This window comes from Pistacia vera, unplaced genomic scaffold (assembly GCF_008641045.1).
Source record: "Pistacia vera cultivar Batoury unplaced genomic scaffold, PisVer_v2 Contig171, whole genome shotgun sequence".
NCBI classification, from domain to species: domain Eukaryota; kingdom Viridiplantae; phylum Streptophyta; class Magnoliopsida; order Sapindales; family Anacardiaceae; genus Pistacia; species Pistacia vera.
The window spans coordinates 1,172,000-1,194,910 of NW_022195801.1; the positions used below are offsets into that span (position 1 = coordinate 1,172,000).

Consider the following 22,911-nt stretch of genomic DNA (forward strand, 5'->3'; position numbering starts at 1 on the left):
GTTTGAAGAAGGACAATGTGATAATTTTGCAGAAATTTCCGTCTACTTTCTTCTTTTTTCTTTCTTCTTCTCTTCCTCATCTTCAATTTTTTTTCTCTTTTGCAGATCCGGCTAATCGCTTCTCCTTTTCTTCTTTTTCTCTTCCATCCATTCTCCTCTCTTTTTCTTAATTCTTTGGCCAACTACTTCTCCTTTTTCTTCTTTTGCAAATCTGGCCAATCGTTGAGATTTGAGAAAGACAAGGTATTTTGCTTTCTTTCTAGGAATAGATTGAGAAAGACAAGGTTTTTGAGATGGCTTTGAAGCAGAAGGAGCCCCGTCCGAAGCAGGTTGAGAAAGAGTTTGATTAGAACTTATTTGGGGTAGATGGTGTTTGTGGTGGAGGTGAAGATTTTGGTGGATTAGATGGTGGTGATGGAGATGAATTTGATGGTGGAGGAATACTTGTTGGTGGATTGGCCACTGGTGGTGGTGGAGGGGAATTCGTTGGTGAAGTAAATACTAGTGGTGGTGATGGCGACGACGAACTCCTTAGTGGATTAGATACTAGCAGTGGTGGGGGCGATGAACTCATTGGTGGATGGGATGCTATTGCTGGTGGTGGTGGTGGTCGAGATGAAATGGTTGGTGGATTAGATACAGTTGGAGATGGTGGTGGTGATGTAGGTGAAATGGATTGTTGAGGAGGAGGGGGAGAAGGTGTAGATGTCAATGGGGGTGGAGATGTATTTTGAGGAGGTGGTGGTGAGATAGGTGGCTGTGCAGGAGGTGATGGAGTAGGTGTGGAGGGTCAAGTGGATTTGCATTGGGCTCAAGTGAGGATGTTGTAGGAGGAAAGGACTGGTTTGGCATAGCATAACAAAACTTTAAAGCTCTAAATATGTAGATCACTAGCGCCAACAATTACATAACAAAATTCAAGCACCGCTGCTCACAAGTCATCCACATCTAACCAAATTTGAGTTTGCCATGACTCACCGAAGTTGGAAGTGGAAAAAGAGATACAAACCTCAGATTCTTCAATTTGAGCTCAAACTCACAGCCAGCCTCATTGCATATATATATATAATTGTGGAAACATTAAGTGAAATTATATATAAATTGGTAATAATAGAGAAATTGTTTAGATTAAGGAAAATACTATACCCACAACCTCTTCTCACAAACTTCCTTTTACAACTCCAACGTGACAATTCGCAATTGGTCAGCTCTTAATGGGTCTCATTTGATAAATTGCGGTTGATTAATTACGAGCTACCATATCAAGGTTGTGAGAAAAAGTTTGTGAATAAAGGTTGTTGATATAACATTACTTTTAGATTAAATATAAGCCAAAAGTTAAGATCTATGTAGTCTAATAATAATAGCCTTTTGAAGAAGATCAATAAATCAATTACATGCGAGCCTTATGTATAATATGTGTTCCGTAGTTGTATTTTATTTCGTAGTCAACAAGGGACATCATTTTTAAGCATTTGTATTCCTTTTCAAGATCTACACTAGAGTATCTCAATACTTAAAAAGAAAAAAGAAAATGCTATTACTGTATATCTTGCAAATTTCATCCCGTTTTCAGATGGCGAGACGAATCAAAGTCCGATCCTTAGTTGTAAAGGAGAGATTATAGAGTGAATATGGGAAGTTTCTAGAGACAGAATGTTGACTTTGAAATGTTAACTCGTATATTTTGATGGTGAGAAATGAAGCACGTCTACCCTAACAAAAGGAAGCAAAAGGAAAGGATTAGAAATCAGAATTTAAACACGTTAGCCACCAAACAGCCCGTGGTACAGAATCACACTTAACCAATCACACTTCAACTTGCTGATCTCCTCCTCTGTCTCTGACAACGACTTTCTATTACTTTTGAAACTATCATATTTAATAAAAATCCCTCCCTCCCTTCCTCTCCTCCTCTCACCTCATATTGTTGTTTGCGGCTCTAATTTTTCAACATGAAATTGAAATAAAACGATGAGTTCCATTTATTACGAAAATCAAATCAGCATTAACAACTGAAAATGGAAGTAGCCTCATGCGGTTTTTGCGGAAGCAGAAGCAGAAGCATCCCTACAACTACATTTGCTGTCAATGCTGCAAATCCTCCCTTACACTTCTCCTTCTCTTCTTCTTTTCGATCTATATGTTTATTCATTGGACGCCAACAACAAGAACGACATCGTTTCATTTGCAGCAACGACAGTACTAGTAGCACCCAGAAAAAGCCTAAACCTAAGCAGCCTCGCAACAAAACCAATTTTATTACGAAATCAAGAGTTTCCAACACTAAAACTAGTAATGTCAATGCAAATGTTATAGTTGAAAGATCAATTAAAGAGACGCCAGAGAGGAGCAAGACAGTGAATGTTGGAACTTTATATCAAAATGGGGATCCGTTGGGGAGAAAAGATCTTGGTAAGAGCGTTGTTAAATGGATAAGTCAAGGAATGCGAGCAATGGCTTCAGATTTTGCTTCTGCAGAGGTTCAGGGAGAGGGAGAGTTTTCTGAGCTGAGACAGAGAATGGGTCCTGGTCTTACTTTTGTAATACAGGCTCAACCTTATTTAAATGCTATTCCAATGCCTCTTGGTCTTGAAGCCATTTGTTTAAAGGCTTGCACTCATTATCCAACTCTCTTTGATCACTTCCAGAGAGAACTCAGGGATGTTTTACAACTACTACAAAACAAATCTGTGGTTCAACAATGGCATCAAACTCAATCATGGAAACTCCTTAAGGAGCTTGCCAATTCAGGTACCTTTTTTCTGGTACTTACTTTTATTGTTAGATTAAAACATTAGCTTAGCATTTTGTTGATTGAGAATGAGATTGGGTTTACCAATGAATCATGAAATTAGTATGGTGCATTTGCAGCTCAGCATAGAGCTATGGTTCGCAAGGTTACGCAACCAAAGCCTGTGCAAGGTGTTTTGGGAATGGATTTGAAGAGGGTCAAGACTATACAGGAAAGAATTGATGAGTTTTCAAATCGGATGTCAGAATTACTTCGCATAGAGAGGGATGCGGAACTGGAGTTCACACAGGAGGAGCTGAATGCTGTTCCTACTCCTGATGAGACTTCTGATTCTTCGAAGCCGATTGAATTTTTGGTTAGCCATGGGCGAGCTCAACAAGAACTATGTGACACCATCTGTAATTTGTATGCAGTTAGCACATCCACAGGTTCTCAACAATTTATCTTTACCATGAACAATTTTTTCTTCAGTGTGATATTGATCAGATATTTTATTGATTGGGATGTTATCTGTGCTTGTAAATTGCTAGCTAGCGTGCTTAATGATCAATTTTAGCTTATCATGTGGTGTGAATTGGTTTTGTACAGGTCTAGGAGGAATGCATTTGGTGTTGTTTAGGGTTGAAGGTAATCACCGATTGCCACCTACCACCCTTTCTCCTGGAGACATGGTATGTGTGAGGATTTGTGATAGCAGGGGTGCAGGTGCCACTTCCTGCATGCAGGGCTTCGTTCACAATCTTGGGGAAGATGGCAGTAGCATCAGTGTGGCTCTTGAATCTCGTCATGGTGATCCCACGTTCTCTAAGCTTTTTGGCAAGAGTGTGCGTATTGATCGTATCCAAGGATTGGCTGATACACTCACTTATGAGGTACCTAATGAATGGAGTCTGTCAGTAACTCTTGGTTTATGCATTGCATATAGATAAAGATTTTAGTTTTACAACCCAAGAGCTTCTTAAGTTTCTTTAAGGTGCAACTTAAATAGTATAAGGCCTTACCTGTAGTGACTATTACATGTTCCAAAGTCTCTCTCATGGTAATTTAGAAAATGCGATTTCATGTCTTCAATAATTCCCTCTCGGTGAGAAGGGAACATGGCAAAAGTGGCTTAAAATGGGCAATCTTATTCTAAATCACATTAAATCATACTGCTGAGAGTTTTCATCTGCTTTCTTGATACTCACTTTATGGCCTGCTCTTTTTATGCTTTCCATGCCATGGCCTCTTCTAACCTCCAGAATTATAACAGTTGTTTAATACATAAGTTCTTACATCACTCAAGCTATATGAGCTGGATTTTCAGCAATGTCTTTGCTAGCCTCTTGTTCCTTTTATTTATTAACTCTTCTTGGTGCAGGTTTATTAGCTTTAACCCTTGTTTGTCTTAGATACCTTACTCTTCTAATTTTGCTTCACTGTTGTTCTGGATTCACCTTACTAATAAATTACATTCTTTTTTCCAATGAAAAGGTAAGTGTTCTGTATGATTAGGGAATCTGGATTTTTTTTTTTATGTAGATTAACTGTATGTATCTGCATCTTCAAAGTGATTTTAAATCTCTAAGGTAAGAAACAATATGAAAGATTATTTTAAAGTAAAAGAATGAAAGAAAGAAAGAAAGCTATAATCTTGACAAAATTAGTGTGTGAGAAGTTTAGCAAACCCCAATTTTGGGCCTTGAATGGATGAGTATAATTTTCCTAAATTTTTTTTGAACCAGAACATAGTTTGGTAACAGTCAAAATTTTATTAATCATTTATTTTATATTTTTCTGCCATACTACAACATTTTTCCTTTAAACCAATCATGCTAAGGAAAGACAAGTCACTGTGGAACTTGTTTGGGGGTTATACTGAATAGACCTCAAAATATATGGAAAGCTTATATTTTTTCTGCCTTTGTGTACTATCAACCTAATTTAATTTGTTGGGTTGTGTGAATATTTAGTTGTGTAATTTGCAAAGATATTATTAGAAATAGACAATTTTGTTTTGCTAAGTAATATGTGCATTCTGAAAAGTCTGGTGGACAGTTATTATTTTCCTGGCCATCTAAAATATCATATCTATCAATGGATCCTTGTTTTAAAGTAGTCCTGTTAAGTCGTATGAATTAGCTACTTTAAATATCCCACAATCTTGAAACCTGAGTGGTTTGTACAACTTGTATTACTACGAATCGTTGACCTTTAGTGAGAGTTCAGGTATCAGTAAATTAAGCATATTGGAAGATTATTAACTATATAATCTTGCTTCTGTCAGAAAATTTGTAAAAATATTATTTAATATTTTAAATTAGACTATACTGTAACTGTTACCTAAACACATCATTATATAAATTGGATAAAGATTTCCCACAAAGCCCAGTGAAGATTCAAACAGTCAAGTGAGGTAGTTACTCTCTGAATAAATGAAAAGAGCAAGCTTGATAGTATGATAAACTAATCCTGGGTTAATATTATTATTATTTTTTTTTTTAGTATCAAATTCCCACTTTTCTGGTACATAAGGTTGCAGTGTTGTACCATTTTGCCGCCTATTATAAGACACATGCCTGTTTTAGGTTTGGTTTGGTTTAAATTTGCCTCTTTTTTCGTGATGGTGTCTCTCTTTGCTTACAGCGCAATTGTGAAGCATTGATGCTGCTTCAGAAGAGTGGTTTGCATAAGAAAAATCCTTCGATTGCTGTAGTGGCTACACTATTTGGAGACAAGGAAGATGTTTCATGGCTGGAAGAGAATGATATAGCAGATTGGGCAGAAGTGAAATTGAATGGACAGATGAAGAATGGAACTTTTGATGTTTCTCAGAAAAGGGCAATTGCCTTAGGTTTAAATAAGAAGCGGCCTTTTCTGATTGTCCAAGGCCCTCCCGGTACTGGAAAGACAGGTTTGCTTATGGAACTTATTGCACTTGCTGTCCAACAAGGTGAAAGGGTATTAGTAACAGCACCTACAAATGCAGCTGTTGACAATATGGTTGAAAAACTTTCCAGTATTGGGTTAGATATTGTACGAGTTGGAAATCCGGCACGCATATCTCCAGCTGTAGCATCAAAGTCTTTGGGTGAAATTGTCAATTCAAAGCTTGCAACTTTTCTGATGGAGTTTGAAAGGAAGAAGTCGGATCTTAGAAAAGACTTGAGACATTGTTTAAAGGATGATTCATTAGCTGCTGGCATTCGCCAGCTCCTAAAACAGCTTGGGAAGACACTGAAGAAAAAGGAGAAGGAAGCAATAAAGGAAGTACTATCAAGTGCCCAGGTGGTGCTTGCCACTAATACTGGAGCAGCTGATCCATTGATTCGAAAGTTAGATACGTTTGACTTGGCTGTCATAGATGAAGCAGGGCAGGCAATTGAGCCTTCTTGCTGGATCCCAATATTGCAGGGAAAACGTTGTATTCTTGCTGGTGACCAATGCCAACTTGCTCCTGTGATTCTATCTAGAAAAGCCTTAGAAGGTGGCCTTGGAGTATCCCTGCTGGAAAGAGCTTCAAATATGCATGAAGGTGTTCTTGCTACAAAGTTGACAACTCAGTACCGTATGAATGATGCAATAGCTAGTTGGGCCTCTAAGGAGATGTATGGTGGATCACTAATCTCCTCTTTAACTGTTGCTGATCATCTACTTGTTGATTCTCCATTTGTCAAGGTATGATAACTATCTATGAATCGTCCATTATATACACTACTTTCTTGTGTTTGTTATATTTCTTTTATAATATTTCATTGCTCAGTATATTTCCTAATATTTGCTTTATATTTTTGCTTTGTAGTCCTTGCTTTCACTGGCACCCCACTTCTGTTATACTCCTTTTTTTTAGTTGATAGTGATGATGTGCCATTAAGTTGACAGTCCAAAGAATCTAAGAAAGAACACTCATAAAATGCAATAGATGGTTAACAATGTCTAAAATAGAGCTTTCCCTGGTAGAGAATTTTGTTAGATTTTGACAATCTGACTCTAATAGGGTGTACTATCCTTTAGGCTCCCTTAACTGTTAAAATCATTTTCTTGTTGTGTCCTTTGTCTTTTGGAAATCATTGAGTTGTTAATGGAAGTAATATGTTGATGGAATAGCATGTAAAAATTATTTGCTGCGAAGTACTTTTGAGTGTAGAAATATTATTGACATGGTAATTTTGTGCATCACTTGCTTATTACACTACTTAAAATAAAGTGGAGATTGTATTAAATACCCCAAAATAAACAATAGTTGATTCTATCCGATTTATTGAATAATCAGCTCATCGATGCACTTGTTTTATTAATTTGTTTCAGAGACCAGCTTTCTTTCAAGCAATCTGTGTCACCCATACTTAAAGCATGGATGCTTCTTGATTTTCATAGTATCTACCGTGAGATCTTAATAATTTTGGATGATTTATTGAACAGATCTTGACGTTAAAGTATAAATTGTGACTGTTAAAGGGTTTTATTAAAATGCATACAACTCTTCTGTTGCTTTTGGCAGCTTCCAGTCTTTTCCATATTTAAGTTTCTACAATTCTTCAAGTACTATCGTGTCAGAAAGAATTTTGTGATAAATTAACTTTCTTACATAAAATGAAGGCATATCTATGTGGAATGAAAGTGCCTTTCTGTGGACAACCAGAAATTATCTTTATAAAGAAATCTTAAATGAACTTAAATTTTGCTGTAAGGGGGTTTTAGAAGCTTGTAAGGCCACCTTGTAATGGAACACTCTTTTACTGAAGATTACAAAGCATTAGTCAAAAGCATTTCCATCTATTGTTGCAGCCCACATGGATAACGCAATGCCCATTGTTGTTGCTCGATACAAGAATGCCATATGGAAGTTTATCTGTTGGTTGTGAAGAGCATCTTGATCTAGCTGGCACAGGCTCATTTTACAATGAAGGGGAGGCAGAAATAGTGGTGCAGCATGTCTTTTCCTTGATTTATGCTGGTAAATATAAACTTACATTCAAGTTGTTCCTGAATTTTCATTGTTGACCATGCACTCAATTGAATTGTGAATTAATGTACAATCACGCACACATATACATGGGCTGCACATAATAAATAAGAAGTTTGATTTGGTAATTTTACATACGAAAACATATCTATATGGACAAATGATTTGTATTGAAAAGATTAAAGAGAGAAAACAGTTAGAAAGAGTGGAAACTTTTCATTTTTTCCGTATGAATGTATAAATACATACATATGCATACATATATTACATATTCTTGTAGCTCAACTACTAGATAAATGGTACCTTATTTGAAGCTGTTGAGTCAGTGTAAAGTGTAAAACTGATAGCTGAACGACTCAAAACAACATGTCTATCATAAACTAACATTTTTCATAACTAATTCCTTTTCTAAGTATTCATATGAATTCTACATTTTATTTCTTATGCTGAAATTTTACTAGAAACAAGATTTTAAATATAAAAATACGTCAGGCACTGAAAATCTAAGGATGTTCATGTAGGGTTTTAGTCTAGAATGAAATATAACAGTTATTTCCATTTTTAAAACCTGGAACCCAGAACGATTCTGTGTTGTGGGCTTTAAATTTTGTTTTTACAAAATCAATTTGTGATATAAATACATCACCAATTTTTAAACAAGGAAAATTCATGTTTTTTTTCAAATCCACCATGCAGGTGTCAGCCCAACAGCGATTGCAGTGCAATCTCCTTATGTTGCTCAAGTGCAACTCTTGAGGGATAGGCTTGATGAGCTTCCAGAGGCTGGAGGTGTCGAGGTTGCAACTATTGATAGCTTTCAAGGCCGAGAGGCTGATGCAGTAATTATATCAATGGTATGGTTCTATTTTAAGTCTGAGGTTGCACTCATCACTTTTTATAGCTTTTGATGATTATACTTATTGCTCCTGAGCCTTTGCTTAAGTGCTGATTGGATGTGGTGGGGTCCAAAAGGTCTTGGATTTTACTCATCTAGCTAAATGAATATACTCGGCTTCTTTTTTGAGACACTTTCCATTAACATTTTGGTTTCTTCCTTTGAGAAGAAAGCCATTATTAGAAGTTAATAATCTAATTTATGAGACTATCACAGTTACTGACTTATAATCAAACATTGTAGAGACTGACTTTCAGATTCCTGTGGTTTTTTATGAAGATAGTGAAACAATGTAAATTAGAAATTAGGCAGCTTGTCCCTCAAAATTCATTTTTTTCTTATTAGCCTGTGTGCGAAAATATTTCTATGATAGGGAAAATGTCTTAGAGTCCAGGAGGATACTTCCTTTTTGTGGTTAAAAGAAAAAGATAATTGAGAATCCAGAAACATGAGAGATAAAATTGCAAATTTTTGAATGAAATAGAAGAACACTGGGAAGTTAGATTACCCATTAGGCATGGAATATTTCCAAATTGTTTAATGTGAAATCTAAATCAGTTGCAGTGGAAATCAATGATTGACCCAATTTTTACACATTTCAAGCACTTTTGTGCATTAACCAACAATGTATGATGTATTTTTCAGGTTCGGTCAAACACGTTGGGAGCTGTTGGATTTCTTGGGGATAGTAGGCGAATGAATGTAGCGATAACAAGGGCACGTAAACATGTAGCAGTTGTGTGTGATAGCTCAACAATATGCCACAATACTTTCCTGGCGAGGCTCTTGCGTCATATCCGTTATTTTGGTAGGGTGAAGCATGCTGAACCTGGTACATTTGGGGGATCTGGATTTGGCATGAACCCAATGTTGCCATCCATCAGTTAACGCTTAGCCTAGCAGATTACTTTAATTCTTACTAAGCATTGATTGTTTGGTAATGCAGATATTCTTGGAATATGCTTCTGCATCAATTTGTGTATAGCAGTTTTTCTATTTTTGTTACAGAAAAATCGATAGCAACATTTCAGTCAATTATTAAATTTGTATATAAACAATACACATGATTATTTAAAAAATGTGAAGATTGAATTATACTAATGATAAAAGTTTACTGGAAGTAAGTTTGTTTTAATCCTGTTAGTCATTTATTTGCAATGGTGGGTTGTCCTACCCGTTCATGAACCTGGGGAAAATAATAACACTCAATAGTAGTGAGTGGCATCAAAATCTGTTTCTGCAACTGAAATGGTATGGCAATCGTTGTGTCAAGGTACAATAATAATTTGGTTTAAGTCTTTAACTTGAATCCAATCTCGTGCTCGAATTCAACCTTATTATTTGTGTCAACCTAACCTATCTAAATATTGATCTCTCAACTCGACGTTAAGTATTGGTAAAAACTGTATGATAAAATTTGATAGATTAAAATTTTAACTTTATCATTGATAATTATATTAATTATTACATAAAATTGATATTATATTATATTTATATGTTATGGTATTATGTATAAATCATTAAATATTAACAAAATATTAATATATAATTTATAGGATAATGATACTTAGAATTCAATATATGTATTGATAATTTAATATACTAGTTTATAAAAAACAAAAAGTTCAAATATATTATATTAGTCATATTTATAAATAACGACCAACATAGTTAGTATATTAGTAATATAGCATAACATTTAATAAACTTTATTTTAATTATAATAGTTTGTTGCTTGAAATTAATTTTTCTTCTCAATTAAATGTGGATTTTTGTACTAATTTGAACTTTTGCGTATCTTTAGCTAGTGAGGTTGTATAGCATTAATCAAATTGCATAGTATAGTATTACTTTATATTTATGCTATGTTTAGTGTATGAATTACATTCCATAGTCTATAAAAAAATAATTTTATTAAAAACTAATACATATTTTTCAATTATTACTTAATTAATAAATTAAAAAAATCAATTCTTAAACGGCAGTGATCACTGATCATCGTCGCCGCCCCCGAAATAAAAGTGAATTCCCATCCCTGGCAAGAAAACGCTCCGCCGTCAGATCTGCACTCACTTCTTCCGCCTTCTCCGGCATCTTCCAAGATGAAGAGTCCGCTGCCCCCACGCCCGCCCAATCCACTCAAGCGCAATCTCGCCATTGATACACTTCCCGAGAACGTAATGGTTGGGGTCCTCGACTCGGGTGTTCAAGTAATTGTTTTGATCTTTTTGACAGAATTTGGGGAAAAAGTGACTCAAGCTTGAGAAAATGTAAATTTTAAAGCTTCTGTTTTGTTACTGAGAGGAAAAGCGAGAAATTGTTGAGTATTTTCTATTATAAGCCGGTCTGATATATATGTATAAGTGACATATTACTTGGGGGATTTATCTGGTCATCAATTTCAAAGTCTTAAAGGATTTGTTGAGATGCGTACAAACTATCTTGGACAGTTTAGTAAAAAAAAAAAAGACATATTACAAATTTATCCTAACCAAAGGCTTTGACACATTTTATGTCTACCTTAACTAGAGGCTCTAATAAGCTTCATTTTAAGCCTATCATTTCTTAAGGCTGTGTCTGCCATGCTTTAATAACAAGTCCATTTTTTAAGGCAAATGATATATTACAAGTCCACTGTAGTTGTAGCACACTTTATTCTAAGTCCTCTCTTAAAGCTTAGAAATTCATTATAACCAAAGGATCTAACAAACTTTAATATAAAGTTCATCCTAATCATAAGTTGTGACACACTTTAATACAACTCCATCCTAACTATAAGTTTTACATACTCTTCCAAAGCCTATTCTGACTCGGGGCTTTGCTTATTACAACACAATGCCATCATTCCCTATAAATTCTACATTTTGATAAAATTATGAAGTACACAACATGCCATAACAATCTTTCCTTGTTTGTCCAACGGGTAATTGTTCATTCTATGCAGAATATGGAACTGTCTTTTCAAAGCACCAAAGGTTCTCTCGACAATAATGCGGAGTGAAACATGTCTGTAGTTAAACAACTCTTGTGGCCCCCTTCGGTTACGGCGGTAATCAGAAATATGGTAAGCCACTCGCCTATGAGGGGCGAGGAACCCCTCTCTATTTGGATAACCCGCATCAACCAAATAGTATTTCCCTGTAATAAAATCAGATATGTTATTTGAATTACAAGGCCTCAATAGTGGGGCAAATACGCTATAATACGTCAAGAAAATACTTATACCTGGCAGAGGATGTGGGAATCTAGAATTAGGATCATCAAGAATTGAATTTAAAACTCTTGAATCATGTGCAGATCCTTTCCATCTACTAACAACATAAGTGAACATCATCCTAAAGTCGCATACAGCCATTACATTCTGTGACAACGTTCCTTTGCGATTATAGTATCTATCGGCAAATTCATGTGGAACCGAAGTGTATACATGTGTGCCATCAATGGCTCCAATACACTCCTATCATCAAAATAGAATTTTACTCATATTAACCGACTATCAACATTAATAACACAATGAACTTAACTATCTACTAGTAGAAAACATAATGAACCAGTACCTTAAAGAAAGGATAATATTTTTGGTTGGTTGATATTTCCCATGGAACATCACTGAAGTCAAGTAGTCTGATAAACTCTGTCTTCAACTCACATATCGCCTCGCAAACTGCGCCAACATATTTAGAGATCGTCTCACCCGAATGTTGAAAATCCTCCATCATCGTTATGATTGTCTCGTTTTTACCAACGATTGTTAGAAAAATCATAACTTGTTCTTCCACACTCGTCTTCCTGGTTGGTCACAATTTGCCTTGCTCTGACAAAATTTCACATAAGTATGTGAAACAGTCTTTGTCCATGCATCATTTGTCAAAGATCCTGTCAACATGACCATTGAGTACTTCCTACATGTACTCATGACCAGTTAATATGAATGTATGTCGTGGTTGATGCCCAGTTGTTTTTAACGCGGCAACACCGCAAAGTGCAATGGTTATATCTGTCAATATTTCTTCTTCGTCATCTGTAGAACGTCATCTTCTTCCTGTACAGTTAGACGACGCCATTTAAACCTGCACATTTGCAAAACATTGATCAACAATTAACAGTTGTTGTACTACTTAGCAAAATATAACAGTCAATATTTAATTCTAATGACAATCCAAAACTCATATGAAACATGTAATCTCACATAAACAGTAGGACAATTAATAAGTTCATACAGTAGCACACATTTGGGGACATTTATTTTTCAAGGTGCTGAACAAAAGTTTGGTTTAGCCATAAAAGGACAAGTGCCTACTGGCGCATACAAAAGTGTTGGCAAACACTTAGAACATACAGTGTCATCTAAAAAATGCGAAAGTCGTTATAAATCCAATTAGCCTTTTCCTCGGGTGAGAGTTTCACGAATATCTCCTGCCATCCTGGATTTTCATATAAGTACTTCACAATCGGCATGTAAAACTCTGTGGGTACTTGCATGGCCGTCATAATGTCAATACAATTGCTCATGAAAAATGGATCAGATGGACCACTGGTGTTCTCTTCGTCCCTCTCATCTCCATTACGATTGCTAGCCCTCGATCCCATACTCCGCTTCTCCACAAGCTCGTTCGTCAATCTACCAATGACATCCGCAAGTGATTGTCCCGGGTCGCTTCTGTTCCTCCTATTTCTCGCTCTTCCATGGCCAGATGTGTTTGCCCCTTTTTCCCCTGTTGTCTGATCTGGATCAGGTTCAAAGTCGTTATCATCCATGGCAACCGCCCCCTGATTGGAATAAGTGGAGGACTCCACCGGTTGAGATGTAGATGTGTACGCATATCTCCTAGTGGCAGTTTGCTTCTCAAATATGATTTCATAAAGCTCCCTGTGAGGAAGTCCCTTCTGGTAGAATTGTTACGCCAGTGGGTTTTGCTAGTAATGCAAAAGAATAATATATTAATATTTGGCAGTCCGAAAAAAAAATGCGTACAAATACAGTATCGTTGATTAATATTAGTTAAAAAAGTTGAAAATTTACCTTGACATATTCTTGCCAAACCTCTATGGGACATGTTGGACTTTGCAACTCATGATCCCACCCGAAGCCCGTGTGTTGCAGCAATTTCCGCCATGCTTGATATACTCTTCGCAGGCGAAAGCACTTAGAGGTTAGTTGTATGACGTTGAGTTTCCTCCCAGCCAATGCTGATAAGTCATCCAACATTTCCTAGTATTCTACTGTTTTGATTGAAGTACCATGCGAAGTTTTTGCCCAAATTTGTGGGTCATCTCAACGGACCAGTTCACAGTATCACTCATCTAATCATAGTACAGTGAGAATGATAACAAAAATTGGGACACCATACCAATCACCAAACATATTACAAACACACATACGCACATTTAAACCTAATAAAGTAAACATAGATAAAGCGTTACCTCGTTCGATCCAACACTGCTTGAAGCCGCCATTGCAGGGGAAGATACAGGCAATGTTGACCAACAAGGTGTATGACGAACTCCAAGTCTGGAAAAACGTCGAAACTTTTGCCTTTGTTGCAAGTAGTAATCAATCCTACGACGTCGGGACAAATTATATTGACATCTGTGCATATGATCGTAATTTGTTTGTACCATCAAATAACGATATTGAATCTGCAAAACAAATATATCAATTAGAAAAATCCCAAAAAAATATTTCCACTAATCCAACAATTTTTTACTCCCAAAATTCATGCATTACCGATATATTCTTTTTATTGTTTGTCCCTTTCAAGAATTTACCGATATGTTCTTTTTATTGACACGTTAAAAATAATACCAAAAAAAAAAACTTGTTTTTTTTATTTTTTTTAGGTTTATATATTTACATATATGGATGGAAATTGTCAAAGCAAATAGGCCATTATATTTGCGTGGTGATGGCTGGTTGGATTTCATCGTGGGAGTTGGTTCATGTTGAGGCGACGATGTGGGCGTTTGTGGCAGATCGGCGACGGTGGTCTTCGCTTCATGGCAGATCGACAACGACGGGAGATTTTAACGGTAGATCGACGACGATGCGAGGTCTTTGTGGTAGATCGGCGATGACGGGAGATCTTTGCGGCAGATCGGTGACGACAAGAGATCTTGTGGCAGAAAAGACAACGATTGGTGTGGTTCCTAGCAAAAAACACGATGACGGTGGTGGTTCGTGGTAGAAAACACGACGACGGTGGTGGTTCTAAGGTGGCAAACAATGTGAGGTGGTTTTGTGTTGTTGGAATTGAGAGGAAGATGGTTTCTCAGGTTGGGTTTTGTTTTGTGATGATAAAAGCAGATGGTGATGGGTGGTGGCTGTGCGTTTTTGTTGTGAAGATGGTGGAATAATGTGTTTGGGTGGTATTTGCAGGTGGAAGATTGTATTTGCGGGTGGAAGATGGTTTGCAGGTGGAAGGTTGGACAGTGTGAGGCGGTTTTGTGTTGTTGGAATTGAGAGGAACATGGTTTCTCATGGTGGATTTGGGAAAGCAGATGGTGATGAGTGGTGGCTGTGCGTTTATGTTGTCATGATGGTGGAATAATGTGTTTGGGTGGTATTTGCAAGTGGAAGATCGTTTGTAGGTGGAAGGTTGGACAATGTGATTGGAATTGAGAGGAAGATGGTTTCTCACAGTGGATTAGTTCAATGAGAGGAAGATGTTGTGACGGTGGTGAAGCAGTCAAGACAGAAAAAACAAACAGAAAAAAAAGTGAAGAAAGGAAAGAAACTGCAAAAGTGAAGAAAGTAAAGAAGACTGCAAAATTGCAAGCAACAGTCACATGTGTGTCAGAATCTGATTTTCAAAAAACTTTCTGCTAAATAATAAAACAAACAATATTTGGATAATAGGATAGAGAATAGGGTTGCAAATAATGAAACAAACGCAGCCTTACATTCCCTCTTCTACCCAAAATCCTACTCCACCAAGGGAAGTAACCTCCTCAAACTCTCTCTACTTCCCTATATAAAAGAGGCTAACGGCATGGAATAATTCATACGAAAAAACCCTCATACTGTACATTCTAAGCAAAAGCTAATTGCAACCTGTATTAGCCTCTCATTCTAGTTCTAACCTTATGATCTCGCAGGAGCTTTGCTATTCCTTGTAGGGAGTAGCGCTAAGTTGATAAAGACTTTAGAGATGCCGATCTAAGAGTAGAACAAGAAGATCACTGTGTCTCGAAGGGCAAGATTGTAAACCCTAATTTGGTGCAAAATTTGGCATTAATAGCTAGAGCCGTCTATGGGAAAACAAATAGAAAGTTGTAGTAACAACATGGTCACTACACATTCTGTTAGAAAGCAACCCGAGAGCAAAGATGCCCTAAACACTACAACAACCTTTGCCCGTTGGCAACATTCTCTTGATTGGTAACCATCGGTGTATAATAGTCATAGCAGCACAACAACGCTTCTACCTCCAACAACCAAAGAACTGTCAATCCCAATCTAGGGTTGATACATCTAACTTACCGAGAGTAGAATTACCCCAATAGTTGCTCAATGAGTTTCGTAACGTTATGCGCAAAGAGATCCTTAACCTACTGATCGCCCAAGCAAACGCTACAAGGGCAAAACCAAGAACCTCAACAATGAACACATTGTTGCCCAAGAAAATCAAAACTAGAATGATCACCAAGAAGATTGTAAAGGATCTTGGGTCAATTCCAATCAAGACAATCAGCAAAAGCGAGAAGCCAGATGGAAAAGAAAAAGGATTATGAATATCGAAAACTAGAATAACCAAGAAGATCTTGAAGCGCCAGTGCACCAGCGGTAGAGGTAGGCACGTTCCCAATCACTAAGCCGCACAATCTGGTCGCGAAGGAACCAGTCAAACCTTCACAATAAAGACATAAGACATACAATTGATGCCATCTAGAAAGAGAGGTAACAACATCAAAATCAACAAGATGACATTAGAGCACAAACTAGAGGCAAGAATGGCCTTGAGGACAACCCATGGGTCGAAAAAATGCAAGCTATGGAAGCACAATTGCTCTAGCTCGGGAGAACTCATATGGATCCCAAGGGACAAATAAAGGCAGCTCTTGGGGTCTCTTCTGTCTATTCGTATCTTGCTATTCCGAGCGTAATAGTGTACACAAGCTAGATTGACTTTGTCAAGCATGCCGACTCTTTAAAGAACTCATTAGCATTCATGAGATATCCTAGGATGCCATGTGCAGAACATTTCCTCCGGGTATCCCAAATGTGGTATGACGAGCTACCAACGAACAACATCAGATCATTTGACCAACTCTAAAAAAATTTGACAAGTCTTGCACATCAGGATAGAGATCATTCAGTACTACTTGAATTATACCAAGGTGTGCATGATTCCCTTCGTAATTCTGTCAATCGATTATGCAAAACATACCCTGCTCTTAAAAAGTAGTGTGGTAGGACAAACTTTGGGAATTCTCCTAAACAAATAAAACTGGAGCTCGCTCAAATTCAAATTCAGAGTAAAATCTTTCTGGTCAGATTAGAACAACCAAAATATACCTGATGGATTCACAAGAGCCAGAAAACCTCGCACTCGATGCCCTATCCATTGCCAATTCATGTTCGCAGGGCCACACATCAATTCTCTCTCTTCCATCTGCCTTCTCAGTCTTTCCAATCTCATCAAAACTCCACGCTCTCCCACCCTCCATGTCTCCTACGCCCTTTCTCAACTCTCACTCCCCCTCCCCCTATCCCTCCGCTCCCACGCCCACTTTCTCGTCTCTCCTCTCCTTAAAGTGCTCTCCTCCTTCGATGACCAGCCTATTGCGTGCCCAATTATCGATGTAATTACCACTCTATGCACCTCAAGCGATGCCGATATTTTCGCCGACTTTTTCTCACATATCGCCGACAAACTATCTTTCGACGCCTTCGCCTAGAGTTGGAGGCAGCTTTATATGGTAATGTCTTGTGTTCTTTTATGATATTCTTCATTTTGTTTTTAGATTATGTAACTAATTTGTATAATTTGTATTTTCGTAATTTTCGTCAACTGTTACTTAGATTGTGTGACTGGTTTATTATCGTATGACTTTGTGTTTGGTTGCTGAGAAAATTTAGAAAATATATCAATTCTTATTTTGCTGAATTTTTCCAGCTAGCTTGTAAAGCATAATTAGTTTTGTTGTAGAATAGGTTGATTCAGTCAAACTTGATTTTCTTCTTTGAGAGCAGAAGCTTTAGTTGCTTATTTGGTCGTATAATCCTTACGATATGAATTAAATCATATACACAGCTTGTTGTGTGTGATTTTTCCACCAAGCTCAGGCTACTGCGAGGATGTAGCTCGACCCAAGATCAGTCCAACTCCACCGGTTGTTCGACTCAATATAAGCTCATCAACATATAGCTCGACCCAACATAAGCTAGTCGCGAACAATCCGAATGATCATTCAATCAATTCCCAGATAGCTTTAGATCCCAGATATTGCGGGAATGACTAAATCAACATCAATCTTTGCGCAATCACAACACCCAATCGAGAGAATATTGAAATTGCAGTTCAAATCAATTGTAATCCCTTTATTTTCGCTCTTTTACAAACCTTCTATAAAAACCCCCTCAAATGATGAAAAAATGGTTACTACCTTCATACAAAATTCTCATTGTAAGCTCTCACAGCAAATACAAAAAATAGTGGACGTAGGCTTAAGAGTTTATCTCGCCGAACTACTTTAAAAATTCTCATTGTCATCTATTTTATTACATTTAGTATTTGTCTATCGTTGATTACCCGTAATCACGCACGCATCCATTCTGATCTCATCAAAATCAATCGGAATTCTCTGGTTGGTGCAGATTTCTGTATCAACATAGCTCAACCTTCTTCCCAACCAAAGTAGAGACCACCAAAACTACTTTCTAAAGTACCGTGATTTCTATATCTTCTATTTGATAGAATATGTATCGATGAGATAAACATAATTCTTAAGCCTTATATACTGGAAGCACTTATGATGACAGTTTTTTTATGCTGATTAAATATTTTGAATGGCCTTAGGAAAATGAACTTCAGAAGTTTAAAGACACATGAGTAAATACCTTAATTATCTTTACATGTAGTCTAAGTTTAGGAATGTTCAAGGATGCAATTCTTAGAGTATAGAGTAACTTTATGACAATTAAAAAAAAGGCAGTTGTTTATTTGTTTAAAGCAAGGTTTTCATCTTCTAGTAATGTTCTTGATGACTTAACAATTTTTTCTAATCCTTTTCATTTTGTGGTCTCTGTAAGTGCAGCTTCACTGCTTTGGGGTTCTCTTAAATAGTCAGAACAAGTAATTCCTATGTCCTCATTAAAGACAGAGATGCCCTCATCTCCAATCTTGTTGCAGGCCTTCATTTGCCTTGGTAAGAAACTGCTTAACCCAGAATAAGATTTACCTTGAATGCATCTACCCTATTGTAACCTAAGACCTATTTGTTCCTCCAAATACAGTGAGGAAATCCGTGGTGAGATCCTTTTTGTTTTGTATAAAGTATCCATCCTCCAATGTGAATCCATCAATAGTACTGACGGAGCTGATGTTCTTTTTGCTCACTGTCCTAAGCTCTTGCATCTTTCATTGGAGGCTTTGATGAAAACCTGAGATGATGACGTTCGCCTCAACTGTATAGGTCTGTCACATTCTCTGAGGCCTGTTTTTTCTTCCTTTGTAGCAAATTCTATTTATTTGGTAGTATTGTTTCTTTCTTCCTCTCAATACTTTCATTAAAATTTTGTAGATTTTTCCCCCATTAGCGAGAGTCGGTGCCTAGATACAATTGCTACTTTAAGCTAACAGGTACAACCTAAACATTATCTTGTTTGATCATGTCTTTTCAGGAATCCGACAATATGCTTTCCAGTTGTTGGGCAGGTATAGCTTTCATCTTCGAAAGTACAGAAAATTGAACCAAATGGAAGAAAAGAAATCTAAGCTAGGTAAGCTCGTGTGCTTAAAAAGAACATACTACAGCTCTTGAGAGCTTTGAAGAAGTTTAATAAGAAAAAAGGAAAGTGTAAGGAACATTGTTTGAATCAGACCAAAATTGAGAGACTGTTACGGAATATGGAAATCCAGAGGAAGAATAGTTGAGAAATCCTCTTAGATGATCTAGTCATCCGTTTTATTGCTGTAGTTCGGAAATATATATATGTTTGTGGACCCCATAGTACCATAGCATTGAGGGAAAATTTACAACTGTGAATGCCATAAAACTGATAGATTAACTCAGAAGAATTTAAGAGTTTATGCCATAGAAATCATGAATCAACCCAATCCCTCTAAAGATTTTATGCCATAGAAATTATAGATTATAGATTACAGCAAAGTGAATCATGAATTGGGAAAGTCGTAGGCAGTTGCCAATCAATACATCTTTTTCTTCTGTATTTAACCTTAATTATCTCTTTCTTCTATGCTTCTAATTTAAAAAACAGTATTTTGAAGGTTGAATGTAACAGTATGTGAGTTTTGTTGGTAAATACTGTTTGTTTTGATATAACTTGTATCTGGGATTTGGATATTAGTGGCTTGAACTTGGCCTATCAAACCTTGGTGAGTATGAGAGGGCAGTGAATTCTGGAAATATGATAGTATCATAAGATACTGATCTTCTGCATTTGTAGTTCTAAAATGCTTTACATAGTGTCAATTTTTATTTTAGTATAATAAAAAAAATCTAGAGTAACATAGATCTCTTTGAGTTATAGCGGACTTATGGATAACCAAGTTGTTAACTTGATATCGCTAATTAATTAAGCTTTATTTCCTATTTCATGTATGGTCTTAATCGATATGGTGAGATGTTTTAATTGTTTTACTTATGATTTTTGTTGAGGTACAATTGTCTACTATTTACTTGGTGTGTTTAGTAATAGATGATTCGCTGGTGCTTGATGTTTTGAATCTTTTGATCATATGATTTAATATTTATCAATGCCCGACAAGATTGTAAATTATGGCATCCATTTCAAAACATTCCAAAAAGATGTAATTTCATCTAGCTCAATTAATTTTTTTTTTTTTTTTCTGATTCGGACTTTAGAAATAAATAAAAATTAGGCATGTTTGTTTGAGTATTTAGAATAGTATTTTTGAAAAAGTTGAGTTGAGTTGAGTTGGGTTGTTTTTAGGAGAATGATTTGAATTTGAAAATGTGTTTGGTAATTTTTGGAAAACATTTTTTTTTGAAAATATTTAGATTATTTTTTAACCCCTTACATTTGTTAATTTAGCTCTAACACCCGCTACAATAACATTTTAAATTAACAAAACCCCCACCCCCACCCTTAAATGTAGGTGACACGGGTAGTGGTTAGAACCGGAATCGACACTGTGCGGGTAGGTTCCAGTTTCATTTTATTGGAACCGACACTGGCGGTTCTGGTTTCGGTTCTTATGTGTGGAGAATCGGAACCAGAACCTGGAAAAAAAACCTGAAACGGGTACCTAGTTTGGACCTGTAGTGGTCACCCAATTTAGACCTGTTTGAAATCGATTTTGGAACCTGTTTTGGAACTTGTGTGCATGAAATATTTATGAATAATGGGGGGTTTCATTATTTTACATATAAAAAAATTTTAAATAGAAAAGTTAAATTTTTAGAATAACTTAATTAAATAAATATACAATTATACTTATTACATATAAACTGCACCATTAAAAACTTTAATATATTATAATACATTAATATTAAAGTTTTGATTAATTAAGTGTATATTGGAATTAGGATCCAATTAAAAGTGTTTTAATGTTATTAAAAGATTTTTTTTAATAAAATAATAATTTAGTTATTTACTTCAATTATCAAGTTCTAAGTATATTTATAGTAAATTAGCAAGTATTAACTATATACTAATTTATAAATATTATAAACTTAATTACTAGTTAATATCATACTTAATCAATTATAACATTACATTATAGGTTAAATGATTACTTAATTAATAAAATTTTATAAAATTACTTAATTGATTTATAGTATAATTAATTAAAGCATTACATTAATTGATTACTACTTATTAATTGACTATAACATTTAGTATATTACTTAATTAAATATTAGAAATTTAATTATAACATTAGTACAATATTTAATTAAATATTAATGATTAAAAATTTAATTAATTAATGATTAAAAATTTAATTAATTATAGTATTACATTAAGATTTAAGTATGATTACTTAATTCACTATAACATTACGTTATAGTATGATCACATAATTAATTATAATATTACATAATTAAATGATTACTTAATTGTTATGACATTATATTATAAACATTAGTAATTACTATTTACTACATAAACATTAGTACAATACTTAATTAAATGATTATAATTTAATTAATTATAGCATTACATTATAAATTTATAGTACGATTACTTAATTAATTGTAACATTACATTATAATTAAATGATACTTAATTAATTATAACATTCTATTATAAAAATTATTATAATATTATGTTAAAGATTTAGTATGATTACTTAATTCATATATATGATTAACAATTAATTATAATATTACATAATTAAATGATTATTTAATTGATTATGACATTATATTATAAACATTAATTATAACATTACATTATAAACAAATGATTACTTAATTAAATGATGAGAAATTTATTAATTAAGCATTACATTATAGTTAAATAATACTTAATTAAATTATAACATCATTACCATTATATTATATTAATCATTTAATTAATTATAACATTACATAGTTAAATGATTATTTAATTAGTTAAAATTTATAACTACATTATAGATTTATATTATGACTTAATCATTATAACATTTCATTATAAACATTAGTATATTAATTAAATGATTAGAAATTTAATCAATTACAATATTAAATTATAGATTTATAGTATGATATTTAATTCATTATAACATTACATTATAGTAATCACATAATAATTATAATATTCATAATAAATGATTCTTAATTGTTATGACTTTATATTATAATATTAGTAATTTACTACATAAACATAGCACAATACTTAATTAAATGATTAAAAATTTAATTAATTATATAGTACGATTACTTAATTAATTGTAACTTACATTATAAACAAATGATTACTTATTAAAATTATTTGTAATTAATTATAACATTATTACATTACATTATATTATGATCACTTAATTAATTAATCATACATAATAAATGATTACTTAATTAGTTTAAATTTATAACATTACATTGTAACATTAGCAATTTACTACATTATTACATTACTTAATTAAATTATTAAAAATAGTTAATTTATACATTATAGATTTATAGTAT

The 22,911-nt window shown here is 34.8% G+C and overlaps 2 protein-coding genes across 2 annotated transcripts; both read left to right on the forward strand.

Annotated features, from left to right (window-relative positions):
- The first annotated feature begins 293 nt into the window (after positions 1-293).
- On the forward strand, positions 294-683 carry LOC116125807 (loricrin-like). The gene is made up of 2 exons (XM_031411516.1): positions 294-318; positions 367-683. The coding sequence occupies exons 1-2, from the start codon at positions 294-296 to the stop codon at positions 681-683; spliced, it is 342 nt and encodes a 113-aa protein (XP_031267376.1).
- Positions 684-1,908: 1,225 nt separating this feature from the next.
- LOC116125769 (DNA-binding protein SMUBP-2-like) lies at positions 1,909-9,535 on the forward strand. Its single transcript, XM_031411485.1, has 7 exons — positions 1,909-2,754; positions 2,875-3,183; positions 3,344-3,627; positions 5,381-6,412; positions 7,523-7,691; positions 8,397-8,554; positions 9,241-9,535. The coding sequence occupies exons 1-7, from the start codon at positions 2,022-2,024 to the stop codon at positions 9,481-9,483; spliced, it is 2,928 nt and encodes a 975-aa protein (XP_031267345.1). The 5' UTR covers positions 1,909-2,021; the 3' UTR covers positions 9,484-9,535.
- The last annotated feature ends 13,376 nt before the right edge of the window (positions 9,536-22,911 follow it).

Excerpts from the sequence above, each read along its gene's own strand:
- LOC116125807 (XM_031411516.1), top strand. The coding sequence starts at position 294 with ATGGCTTTGAAGCAGAAGGAGCCCC. Across the intron at positions 319-366 it reads TTTGAAGCAGAAGGAGCCCC|ATGGTGTTTGTGGTGGAGGT; the intron begins GTCCGAAGCAGG and ends TATTTGGGGTAG.
- LOC116125769 (XM_031411485.1), top strand. The coding sequence starts at position 2,022 with ATGGAAGTAGCCTCATGCGGTTTTTGCGGAAGCAGAAGCAGAAGCATC. Across the intron at positions 7,692-8,396 it reads CTTTTCCTTGATTTATGCTG|GTGTCAGCCCAACAGCGATT; the intron begins GTAAATATAAAC and ends TCCACCATGCAG. Across the intron at positions 8,555-9,240 it reads ATGCAGTAATTATATCAATG|GTTCGGTCAAACACGTTGGG; the intron begins GTATGGTTCTAT and ends TGTATTTTTCAG.